The sequence below is a fragment of the Squalius cephalus genome, assembly GCF_949319135.1.
Source record: "Squalius cephalus genome assembly, chromosome: 18".
NCBI classification, from domain to species: Eukaryota; Metazoa; Chordata; class Actinopteri; order Cypriniformes; family Leuciscidae; genus Squalius; species Squalius cephalus.
This window is the reverse complement of record NC_137139.1, coordinates 30,252,117-30,264,917: the sequence shown is the minus strand read 5'-3', so window position 1 is coordinate 30,264,917 and position 12,801 is coordinate 30,252,117. Positions and strand designations below refer to the sequence as shown.

At 35.8% G+C, this 12,801-nt stretch overlaps 1 protein-coding gene across 4 annotated transcripts in view; it reads right to left on the bottom strand.

Moving 5' to 3' along the window:
• Positions 1 to 12,801, bottom strand: part of reps2 (RALBP1 associated Eps domain containing 2) — a 51,081-nt gene that overhangs the window by 10,489 nt on the left and 27,791 nt on the right. For 2 of the 4 annotated variants that reach the window (XM_079849965.1, XM_079849967.1), the window contains exons 11-15: positions 11,952 to 12,023; positions 9,104 to 9,152; positions 8,168 to 8,304; positions 6,586 to 6,647; positions 4,470 to 4,559 (exon numbers count right to left, since the gene is read on the bottom strand). In XM_079849965.1, coding sequence (XP_079706091.1) covers positions 4,470 to 4,559; positions 6,586 to 6,647; positions 8,168 to 8,304; positions 9,104 to 9,152; positions 11,952 to 12,023 — 410 coding nt within the window. The remainder of the gene's footprint in view (positions 1 to 4,469; positions 4,560 to 6,585; positions 6,648 to 8,167; positions 8,305 to 9,103; positions 9,153 to 11,951; positions 12,024 to 12,801) is intronic. The other 2 variants (XM_079849966.1, XM_079849968.1) reach the window with 1 other exon arrangement.

Here is a 12,801-nt window from a genome sequence, read left to right as displayed (position 1 = left end):
TGCGGCACTTGATTCACGATAGAGGTGGGTGGAGTTATGAGGTTTGATTGACAGTTTGACGATCCAATGGAGATGCGAGGTTCAGTCACAAGCTCTTTTTAAGACGTTTCATTGGTTAAATATTTGCAAAACCCACAGACAAGCGTAAAGGTTGACCAATCGTAATGATTTATGAAAATAAAGAAAAAACATGGATACACAAGGTTTCTGTCTAATATTTAAAAGTTTTGTTTTACTATTAGAGTGAAATTATAATAATAATGAAAAAATATTATTTATCCTCATTGTAATTGGAGAAATAAATCCAGCCCCTCAAACCGAGCCCTGCATATAACTATATAAACTTAATAAGTGAATAAATGATTATAAAGTGTTTCTGTAACAGGGAATGAAACAAACCATGGCCGTTTCCATAATATCACATCATAATACTGAATACTGCATAAATATACTCTGTCTCTGATTCGTCAGCACTCAGGAGAGATGCTGATAATAACATGGTGTGATTCAAGGTCAAACATGAATCTCTTGGTTCCTGCTCAGAGTTTAATTAAGAATGAGCGCTTCCCCCTGAAGGAAACCGAGAGATCTGAGACGTAAACGAGTGGAAAGTAAGTGTTGGAGGATGTTTTCTGAGACTGCGTTTCCATGACATGTGCCCTGAGCTCTGGATGAAGCTCAAGTCAATAACGAACACCTCAGGGATGCTGTGTTGTCTTTAGATAATAATGGACATAAAAAGTTGCAAAACAGAACAAATCAAATGCAATATGAGACTGAACCCAGATACAATTAATCCGAAGCTGTCAGGTCTAGTCCCTAAACGAGATCCTGTGTCAATGTTATAAAGGACAGGAGAAGTCAAAATTTGACAGTAGTTCAGGTCATGCATCAGGTCATGTGGGCAAAACAATCATCTTTGCCAGAACTTGATGCTAGATTTACGGCATACGTGACAAAGCACCATAAACAACGGCACAGAAATAGCACTCAACAAGCCAAATGCACAAGAGACATGATTCATAATTGATAAGAGTTTGCCAAGCTAATGATACAATACTCATTAAAGCATAAAATACAAATACAAAAGCATACAAAAAATTGAAGGTAAAACATTTTTAAAAACAAGTCCATTATTATATAGATTTTTTTAATACTAATGTATTGAAAAAAAAAATATATATATTTTGTCATAATTTCTGATTATTTTAAGGAGCAAAAAAGGCATAAAATAAATGAAAGTAAAACAATTCCAAAAAAAAGTCCATTGTTGTTTATATTTATTTTTATTCTGTATTTTTTAGTCAATGCTTTTATTCAATACTACTTGATTGGAAATAAAATAAAAAATAAAATACTATAATAATATATTAAAAAAATATATAATAATGCTATTATTCTCTCACAATTGTTTTAAATATATTTTAACGAATATAAAAAAACATCCAAAAAATAAAGGTAAAACAATTCTAAGAAGAAGTCCAATATTATTTAGATTTTTTTTATTCAATTCTTTTTTTATTCAATACAACTTGATTGAAAATAAATAAAAAATATTTCCTATTTATTACAATTATTCTTACATTTCTATTTTTTTTTTATTTACTTCATTGGGTGTAAAAAGCATACAAAGAAATTAAAGGTAAAACAATTCCAATATTATTTAGATTTATTTTTATTTAATACATTTTTATTCAATGCTTTTATTTAATACAACTTTATTGAAAATAAAATAAAATAAATATTTCCTATTTATAACCATTATTCTCACATTTTTTTATTTTAACGAGTATAAAAAGCATACAATTTTTTTAAGGTAAAACAATTCCAAATTGCCATCATGAAGTTAACCTTTTAAAACACTAATAATATTACTATGATGCCTCAAAAATGCAGAAAAGCGACTTCCTAGGTCCTGAAACCGTACTTGTCAGATTAAGACACTGTGTTTCTCTGTCCAATAATGATCTCAGAAAGCCGTAACTCACACAACTATGACAACTGAATTTCACGCAGTGATCACATTCCCCCTCACCGCTTTACAGAAGCCAAAAGTTAAAAGCATGAAGGGGTAAAAAGGCCATAAAGATGAAGGAACGCTTGCGGTCTGAGATGGTTAGAGCTCTTTGGAGGTTTCAGAGGAGTTATGAGTATTTGATCAAGCCAGAATCCCTTCATATAGAGTCTGCGCTCATATCTTCATATCTTATACGAGTATTAGCTTTCATAGACAGGGCTTGAGCACAGATATCTGCAGGTGCCTGTGCTGTCAAAACAGTGTGTGTGTGTGTGTGTGTAATGTAAGCTGAGGTTGTGTAACGCTGATGAGTGCGTGTGTTTTCATTGGGCTCCTGTGGCTTTATACTCTTATTAAACTGTGGGAAACTGCCGTCTCTTCCCAGCCTGCAGCCACAGAAACATGAGAAGACACACATCAGCGAGTGTGTGTGCGGACAGAACGGGTGAAGAGGTGCAGACGTGTTCACACACACACACACACACACTGAAAAGAGGAAGTGCAGAGTTTTCGAAGAGGACACGTAATTAATAACCGAGAAAGAAACGATGACAGACAGCAGGAAGACTGTGTGTGCAGAGTTTCACTGAGGATATATTCATTTCAATGAACCAATTTATGTGATTAAAAAGGCAGATTTGAGTTCATAGAACGAACAAATAGAAAAAAAAAAAGTTCCATATACAGCTGCGCAACTGACACTTTGATGCTAAAGAGATCGTAAAACTAATCCATATGAATTGTTTTGTTAAGTGTTTAGTGTGTCATGTTAATCGTGCCTTGTGTTTGATTGCCCAAAAACGTCTTATTTGTGAGCTCTGGAAGATTTAAACAGCTCTTCAAAGCAGGGTTAAGCGGGAAGGAGGAGAGGGGATAGGTAAGGCCGTCACGTGACATACATTTACACAGTTTGATTTTTGTCTATATACACTAGGTTAGGGATTTGTGCCACCCTCTGTATTTTTGTTTTGTTAGTTTAGTTACGACGTCACGGACGTTGAAGACTTTTTCTTTGATCTTTCTTTTTTTTTAGTTCAGGATTAGATATAAATGGTTTAGTTAGTTCCTTTTTGATTGTTATTTTGTTTGTTTGGCACGATCCTGTTTTCTGTTTTGCTTTGTTCATATGTAAAATATGAGTTACTTTATCTTTTATTAAATTAAGTTTACTTGATTTTTTCGTGTCTCTCTTGTTTCTCATTTTATTCAGTGCACAATGGTGACAGGTGTCTGAATTGATACTTTGCATGTGACGTCAGTTGTACTGGCTGGCGGGCAAGAACGTCATTCTCTAGCAACGAAAACCAGTAAACTAAACAAGGATCTTGCCAGGATGTTGCCAGTTTTAATATACAAAAGTTGGTGTTTTGAAGTGTACACGACATGTCAGATAGTTGTTGTGCGATCGGATGCTCTAACCGCGTTTGTTGCCTGCCAGATATCACGTGACTGCAAAGTATCAATTGGCTTAATGTTCCCCTTCTAAAAATTCCTAGACGGTTGTGAGCAAAAGAAGGGTCGTAACAAGCGGTTTAGCCCAAGATTTTCTGAAGAGACTCAATCGCTTTATATGATTGAAGATTGAAGAGATTGAATTTGGGCTCTTATTCAAATTTAAACATTGATCAGCGAACATAAACAGAAGCTCAACGTTTCTTGCTGAAGCTCAAACGTGCTGCGTAACTAGGGCTGCACGATTCATCGAAATCAAATCACGCTTTGGCTTATTGCGATTATGAAATTGTAAAGGCTCAAATGTTTATTCGCTTATAATGTTTGAACGTATAAAATTTGAAAAAGCAACACGCGTCAAACATCTTCCCAAACTTGCAATGTGAAGCGTTTATGAACCTGTTGTCCAACAAAACAAACATTTACTAACATGTTTTTACTCACTTCATACTTCATATCGTCAGGCAAGTGTTTCAGATGGCCTTTTGTGAGCTGATGTGTCTTATCATAGAATGAGGAAGACAGTGTATTGTTTTATAGCAAGTCTCTTCAGAAGATTTTGACTAAACCACTCAATTCATATGGATTAGTTTTACAATCTCTTTATAATCTTCATTTGTGTTCCGGTTTGGAACGACATGAGGGCGAGTAATTAATGACAGAATTTTCATTTTTGGGTGAACTATCTCTTTAACTAATGTTAACATATGGAAACTTACTGTAAAGTGTCACCAAAATGGTAAATTAAATGGTGTACTTACCGTACACAGTTCATTTACTATGGTATGAATACAAAAATGAATATCCTAAAAAATAAAATGAATTTGATTCAAGTCCCGTCCCACCCTACGTTATTTCCTGCTGGATATTCTGTTTCAGTCAGAAATCAGAAGTTAAATGTTGGTTTACGTTGTTCAAATGTCGGTTCAGTGATTCTCACATCTGAGGTTAATAAATTGTGTGTTTTAAATAGAGAGGATCAACGTGAACGTCTACTCACCTCCTCACTAAACTTGCTGAAATCTGCAAAGTTTGGCTGATGAACGGCCTTCTGGGAACTCTTCTCTGAGCCAGGCATGAAGCTGAAGATCTGAGACATTGAATTAGGACACAAGTTATTATACAACACAGACACAGAACAGTAAAGTACAGAAGACAAGTAAATATTTTAAAGCAAACTAAAATGTATCCATTAATTAAAACCGATATACAATCTGATTAAATGAGCCATGTTCAAAAACCATTGTAAAACATCTCATATAAACTGCACGTCAATTAAATTCTATATTAATACACCAAAGTTGCTATAAAACAGACCATCTTTGACCAGAAAAAAATCAGTCAAGTTGGTTTATGGAACATGGAAGCTGGTCAAACATCTAATGACAAGCTAGAAACCAGTTCCCATGTTTTAAAGGGGCTTTATGTAGAATTCAGAAAGCCTTGATATTAGTGATACTGGTGGCCGTTAAGTGAACTGCAGGCAGAAACAACTGCGCTCTAAAGGGGCTATAATGTAAGAATTTTCATGTATGCAATTTGTTTTTTATTGCCAACAGCTTTTAACAAAACTTATAAAACGACACCTACCCCTACATCCTAGGTTGTCTATTTTCTAAGTTTCGTTTAAAGCTGTTGGCAATAAAAAACAGATTGCATACATGAAAATTCTTACATTATAGCCCCTTTAGAGCACAGATCACATCTAGGGTTGCAAAATTCTGGGAATTTTCAAAGATGGAAACTTTCCATGGGAATTAATGGGAATTTAAGGGAATTAACAGGAATTTATGGGAATAAACTGGAATAAACTGGGAATTTTCAAAGTTGAAGGTTGGCTCTTCATAGGGAACTTAAATATAGTTGAGGAAAGTATATTTTAGCATAATCTTGACTAAGGCCACATTTACACATAGCCGGGTATTTAGAGAAACGAATATTTCTCCCCCTCCGTTTTCAAAAATAACATCGTGCACACAACATCGTTTTCAAAAAAAGTTGTCGTTTACATCAACCCGCATAAATACAATGGGCGGCAGTGTAGGGAGAAGGATAAAGCCATGCAAGCCAATCAGAATCCTCAAAATCGACAACAACGAATAGCACGAGCGACTTCCTGTTCCTTTCAAAACAACAGACATGGCGCGAGGTTCGTTCGTGTGGACAGACAGCGAAGCAAATGCAAACAGGCCAAAAGCGTTTGCACAAAAGTAAAAATGAGTACCACTTTAACAGCATCCATGATCAAATAGTAGCCAAACAAACTCTAAACATAGGGCGCTCACATGACGTAAGCATTTTCTGGCGCATAATGTGACGTTTGAGAACCTAAAACCCCGTTTCTCCCAGTTGACACGGCAACACATAACCGGCGTTTTCAGAAATCTCCACTTTGGCCGGAGTTTTTAGAAATAATCGTTTTCTGGGATAAAAACGGCGTTTTCGTGTAAATGACAGGCCAAAACGCAGGGAAATATCTGCGTTTTCCCATCGTGTAAACGGGGCCTAAAACAAACAGATGCCATTCAAATACACTTGAATATCCATGCCGTTCCTTAATCACATGCACATAGCACACTGCTTACTGCATGGCTATTGAGACCACACCCCCTACTGGCACTGTGCATGCCTCCATCACATGTACAGAAGCCCAAAGCACAAGACTATTGAAGGCACACATTTGAGCCTGTGGACTAAACAAAGTGAAGTAAGTTTTGATGATATTATGGGGAAATATATTTATTAAATGTTTAAATTGCAAATATCACATACAAATGTATTCATCTAGTAGATAGCAAGCTGATAAGTTAGATGTTAAATAAGCTAGCATAACTTTATTTACCACATAAGGCAGATGCTAGCTACCTCATGTGGCTGTTTTTCTCTGCCTCCTGCAATATGTTTTGAAGATCATTCCAGTTGTTTAGCTAGCCTTACTATTTATATATCTGTTCATGCCATTGCATTAGTATTCTTACAATATTTCCAAAATTCCCCAGCTTAAATTCCCATGGAAATTTACCGGAAATTTTCCGCCCCTTTGCAACCCTAATCACATCTTAAACTGGATTTGCAATCAGCAAATACGTTAAATGAGGAGATGCTGCGGAGTTCACCTGCGTCGCTGGTGGTCGTGGAGGAAGAGCTGGAGGAGGAGGCAACCACGCACTTTTACCACCTGACAGAGGAAAAACATATTCAGAAAAACTTCAGGGCCAAGCTCAAACTGCTGCTACTCTACTGATGTTCTCTTTCAAGACTGTTCACAAATATTCCACACAACAAGATTTAAATAAAACAATTCAACACTATAAATGACTACTGCAATGATCTATTGCTTTCGCACCAATTTTCGCATTAAAATATCACTAGTATCACACACACTGCTGTAGAAAACATTTTGGTGTCAGTAAGATTTTTTTTTTTTTAAAGAAATTAAAAAGATTTATTGTGCAAGTATGCATTAAATTAATCAAAACTGACAGTAAATACATTTATAATGTTTTTAAAAGATTAATATCTCAAATAAAGGCTGTTTTTTTATTATTATTTCTATCCATCAAAGAATCCTGAAGAAAATGCATTATGGTTTTCAACATTGATAATAATCAGAAATGTTTCTTGAGCATCAAATCATCATATTAGAATGATTTCTGAAGGATCATGTGACACTGAAGACTGGAGTAATGATGCTGAAAATTTAGCTTTGATCACAGGAATAAATTACATTTTACAATATATTCAAAATGAAAACAGTTATTTTAAATTGTAATAATTTTTCACAATATTACTGATTTTACTGTATTTTTCGAGCAAATAAATGCAGCCTTGATGAGTGTAAAAGTCTTTACTTATTGTCTTTACTTTATTGTCTAAAAGTCTTTACTTCTTATTGACCCCAAACTTTTGAACAGTATGTGTGTGGGTGTGTGTGTGTGCAAGCATTTTGCAAGCTAAAGTGAGTTAAATGCACTAAAAATCAAGACAAGGTCATTTTTGTAATTGTTTGCATGCCATGAAAACTCACTGAGCATTTAAAGAATGATGAGAATTCAGCATTGGACTCTTGTTTATAGATTTAGTGCAAAAATGATTTATGAATATTTTATACTCTGAAACATTTAGTTGGTTCAGATAGCGGTTTAATCGCACTGGATTCAGGATGTGTGTTCATGTGTCTCTGTACACATGTGAACACGTTTAAGTCATTCAGAGCTTGTAACAAACCTCACAACTTTTTATAACATTGTCTTTAAAATGATTAAGACTAAGAGTTTTCTTCACAACTGGGGCCAGAACTTTATCTAAAAACTACAAGCACAAAGACTTGCTTTTCAAGCAGATCCGTTTCTTGTCAACGCTCTTCTCAAGCATTGGTATGGCAGTGCATTATTCTCACTGTGTAAACCTGCAGCTTCATACATTTAAAGAATAAACTTTCAATATTTTCTCAGTCAATCCTATTACTACATCTGCAAACACAGCAGTGAAAGTATCCACAAAACGAAAGGTGCTTCAACGTCTAATGTGCCAAAACAACCCTAGAACGTGCCAATATCGCATCGACACAGTCAAATATTTACTTTTGTTGCATTCATTTTAATTTATCTCAACGTCTGTACTTTATATTCTCAGTATATGAAGGTCTGTATGTGTCTACAGTTGAAAAGCGTGAGGAATGTTGGCATGGGTGTGAACCTTGACTGCTCTGTTGGAAGAGCTTGTTGAGGTCGAGAGAGGAGGCGCGGGAGTGAGTCTTCTGGGGTCGAGGAGGAGGAGTGGGCGGCTCCTCGACCTTCTTCATGGCATCGTCTATAGAGGTGCTGGAATATGACCTGGGGGTGACACACACACACACACAAACACACACACACACAGAGCTTGAGCATGTTATAAATATCATAACCACCCTCTAACCCACACACTAACCTTAGAAGAAAACTTTTAGTTTTTTACAAATGAGAATGTCCCCAAAAGGAGGTTTTGGAAGATTAATAATAATAATAATAATAATAATAATAATAATAATAGTCTTAATAAATTGAAACAATCCCTGAAGCCTGTGTTTTTATATATACAGAATCAAATGTATAGTCTAATTAATAATTCATTAAGCAAATGTTTGAGGTCAGTATGATTTTTTTTTTTATGTTTCTGAAATAAGTCTCTAATGCGGCTGTATTTATTTGATCAAAAGTACAGTACAATCAGTAATATTGTGAAATATTATTACAATTTAAAATAACAGTTTTCTATGTGAATATATTTTAAAATGTAATTTATTCCTGTGATCAAAGCTGAACTTTCAGCATCATTACTCCAGTCTTCAGAGTCACATGATCCTTCAGAAATCATTCTAATATGATGATCTGATGCTTAAGAAACATGTTGAAAATAGTTGTGCTGCTGCATATTTTTGTGAAAAACGTGATACATTTATTTTCAGGATTCTGTGATGAACAGAAAGTTCCAAAGAACAGCAGTTATTTCAAATATAAATCTTTTGTAACATTATAAATGTCTTTGCAGTCAATTTTGATCAATTTAATGCATCCTTACTAAATAAAAGAGTTTATTAAACATTTTTTTTGTAAAAAAAAAAAACAGTAGTGTAACGATAGTGAGAGTTTTTACCTGGGTCGTGTTCTTGACTTCATATTTGCGTCAAGCTCTTGTGGAGAATCTGTAAAACATTTTTATGTTAATTACACAGTGATACAGTAAAAGTATTATTTCTGCATTAAAACCCTAACGTAAAAGCCTATTTATTTCATTTAAAAAACAAACAAAAGCATCAGACTTCATTCTGTTCGGAAACATAATCTTGAAGAAAAGTATTCTTTTATTTACCTGTCATCTACAAGAAAACCTGAAGTTGTAAGACGTTCCTGAGCTGAACTGCTCTCTCACATCTCAACAGAAACACTGAACCGTAACAATAAAACATCAAACACACTCGATAGCATCGATACTATCCAAACAACACCTACAGCTGCGGTTAACACCTCAAACAGGCCTGTCTCCTATCCCAGCATGCACTGCGGCATTGATGAAGACTCAATATTAACTTTGATTCTCTTTTCTACCAACACTAGGGAAAAAAAGCATTTCATAAAAATCATCTTGGAAGCAAAGTGCAGGTCAACATCGCATTCAAACTGAAGTAATAAAGCAGGGAGAGTGCGGGATTATTTGTGAGCGCTCAGGGATCTGGGCACTTCAATAAATATAAGCTGTTATGGGATCAGAGCAGACTGCATGAAATATCAGAACAAAAGGTCAGCGCTGTGGATATAACAGGATTTGTGTCCACGCCCAGAGGCGCTGAGGGGTTATACTCCATAACATCACACCCATCAGCAGAGAAAATAACAAACAGGCCTCCGCTGTACAGCTTCATCTGAAGACCATAAGAGCTGATTTACCAATAGAGAGCAGTTTAAATCTTATCATGCTTATCATGAGGAAGAATTCACCCAGAAAAGAAAATTCTGTCAGTATTATTTATTCATGTTGCTGCAAAATTACTCAAAACGAAAAAGTAGATATTTTGCAGAATGTTCATGCTGCTCTTTTCCATACAAAGAAAATGAATGGGCACTATTGAGCTAAAAATACTTTTTAGGTGTAGGGTTTGTTTAAAGCTGCAGTCCATCTCTGTTCGAAATTTGCAATTGCACAGTTATTCGCGGAATTATCAACTTTACGTGGGTTGTGCCTCGGCACGGCCCAGCGCGGATGAATCCGATGTTTTGAGGAGAATGTGCGGCTGTCGGTCGCCGCGCTGGTGTGGATGCTGTCATTCGGAATCACAGATTCTACTTTTTGGAAGTATGACCAACATAAGAATTTTCACCGGAAAATGTCGTCTGAACAAGTAACATCCACTTTTGTTCTGACCAACTAAGGGAAAAAAAGCATTGCAGTAAATCGCGGCGATTAAATCTAACGATCGCTTATCATATCACGTCAAACCGTGCAAATTATACTTTGTTCTCAAATTGTTAAAGGAGAACTCTGGTCAATTTTAACATTGAGCTCATTTTTTTGTACATTTGGAGTGCTGTCAGTACAGAGAACAACGACAAAAATCGGTGTTGCCTACACCGTCTTATCCTCTTTTTAAAATTTGCACCCTGTTGCACCCTGACTTCAATGGGGCAATATTTAAACCTGCTTTTAGCCTCTTAACATCCTTGATGTGTCATTACAAGTGCACAGCCATGTGAGTGATTCCTTTAGAGTGAACGCGGGTGAATCTGACTGCAGTAGATGTGAAAGATATTAATAAAAATGATGTTATTTCAGCCAGCGCACATACCTGTATTTACTTCCTGTTTTCGGTTGAAGTCCACAGTAATCGATTGTCGAGTTCACGCGCATTGGTTTAGTACCTATGATCACGCGCGTGAACTCAACAATCGATTACTGTGGACTTCAACCGAAAACAGGAAGTAAATACAGGTATGTGCGCTGGCTGAAATAACATCATTTTTATTAATATCTTTCACATCTACTGCAGTCAGATTGACCCGCGTTCACTCTGAAGGAATCACTCACATTGGCTGTGCACTTGTAATGACACATCAAGGATGTTAAGAGGCTAAAAGCAGGTTTAAATATTGCCCCATTGAAGTCAGGGTGCAACAGGGTGCAAATTTTAAAAAGAGGATAACACGGTGTAGGCAACACCGATTTTTGTCGTTGTTCTCTGTATTGACAGCACTCCAAATGTACAAAAAAATGAGCTCAATGTTAAAATTGACCGGAGTTCTCCTTTAATGTTAACAACATCAGCATTGCGTGACTACATTTAATGCCCTTCCGAAATTATCCTTGTTTTCGCACGGGCCGGTTGCAGTCTCTTTTTTTCTGTAGCCACTCCGAAGTCCCGAGTCTTTTGCATTTTACAACGGGTGAATCTCCTACATCATCTGAAAGCTGAATAAATAAGCTTTCCATTGATGTGTGGTTTGTCAGAATAGGATAATATTTGGCCGAGATACAACTATTGGAAATCTGGAATCTGAGGATGCAAAAAAATCGAAACACTGAGAAAACCTCCTTTAAAGTTGTTCATTTATGTTCGCGATTGTGCTGCAATCACTCACAAAAATAAATGTTTTATATATTTACGGTAGGAAATTTACAATATATCTTCATGGAACATGATCTTTACTTAATATCCTAATGATTTTTGGCAGAAAAGAAAAATGGATAATTTTGACCCATACAATGTATTGTCGGCTGTTGCCACAAATATACCCATGCGACTTGTGACTGGTTTTGTGATCCAGGGTCACACATGAAAAGTCATACAGGTTGAACAAAATGAGGATGAGTAAATGATGACAGAATTGTAATCTTTTGCCTGAACTTTTTCTTCTAATGTACACAGACAGTAAAGCTCAGGTAAATTAGAGGCTTTGGTTGGTCTGGTGTGGGTCAGGGGTGTGTGCTGCGCCTCAGGACAGTGAGTCACCTGGTTTTAAAGTGCTGACACGCTCTATTGGCTTTTCATGCAGGTCTGGAATTCTCTTTGGGCTGAAGTCTGCTGACACAGCAATAAAAAAAGCACAATAAGAGCAGTGAAATAGGAACATCTGCATGAGAATATTAATGAGTTTACATGGCATTTGTCCTCTTAAGTGTGGAAGAGTGGTCCCAAAAATATTTGCACACTGAAGACACTGAAGAAACTGAAGAAATGGCATTACATTAGATAATCAAATCTCAAAGCAAGTGGCATTTACTTTAAAGCACAAACACACTTAAAAAAAAACCAAAAAAAAAAACCCTTTCACTTAATTTAACTCTTTCCCCGACAAACACAGATTTTTCTGTGTTTTACTGTTATACGCTAGGGGGCGCTATTACACATCTTCTGAAAGAGCACTGAATCTCCTGATAAAAACACATGCTAAGAAGATGCATAAACAAGCAATCTCATATGTAATCATATGCATATGTAAAATAACACGATCATCAACATTAAAAAGCATATAAATCAAAACTGCCTAATGCTACTGAATGAAATGTCGACCCAGGATGAGTTGCAAGACTGTGCAAGCATTAGGGGTGTTGATGGACTCGATCTACTCCATCTGTGTTTAGATCATCTTTCTGAATCTGATCAAGTAGCTTTTGAAAAAAACGTGATTTTTGCTCAAAATGTTGCTTTTTTTAATGAAACTTACCCATATTCAAGTGCTGATAAAATGAAGCTAGAATAAAACAGGTTTTCTTTTTGATAAAAGGTTCTGTTCCTTCTTTTGATGTATTGCATGTTCATATATTAATACAACAAAATATTCTGGGGGTCATGAAGTTTT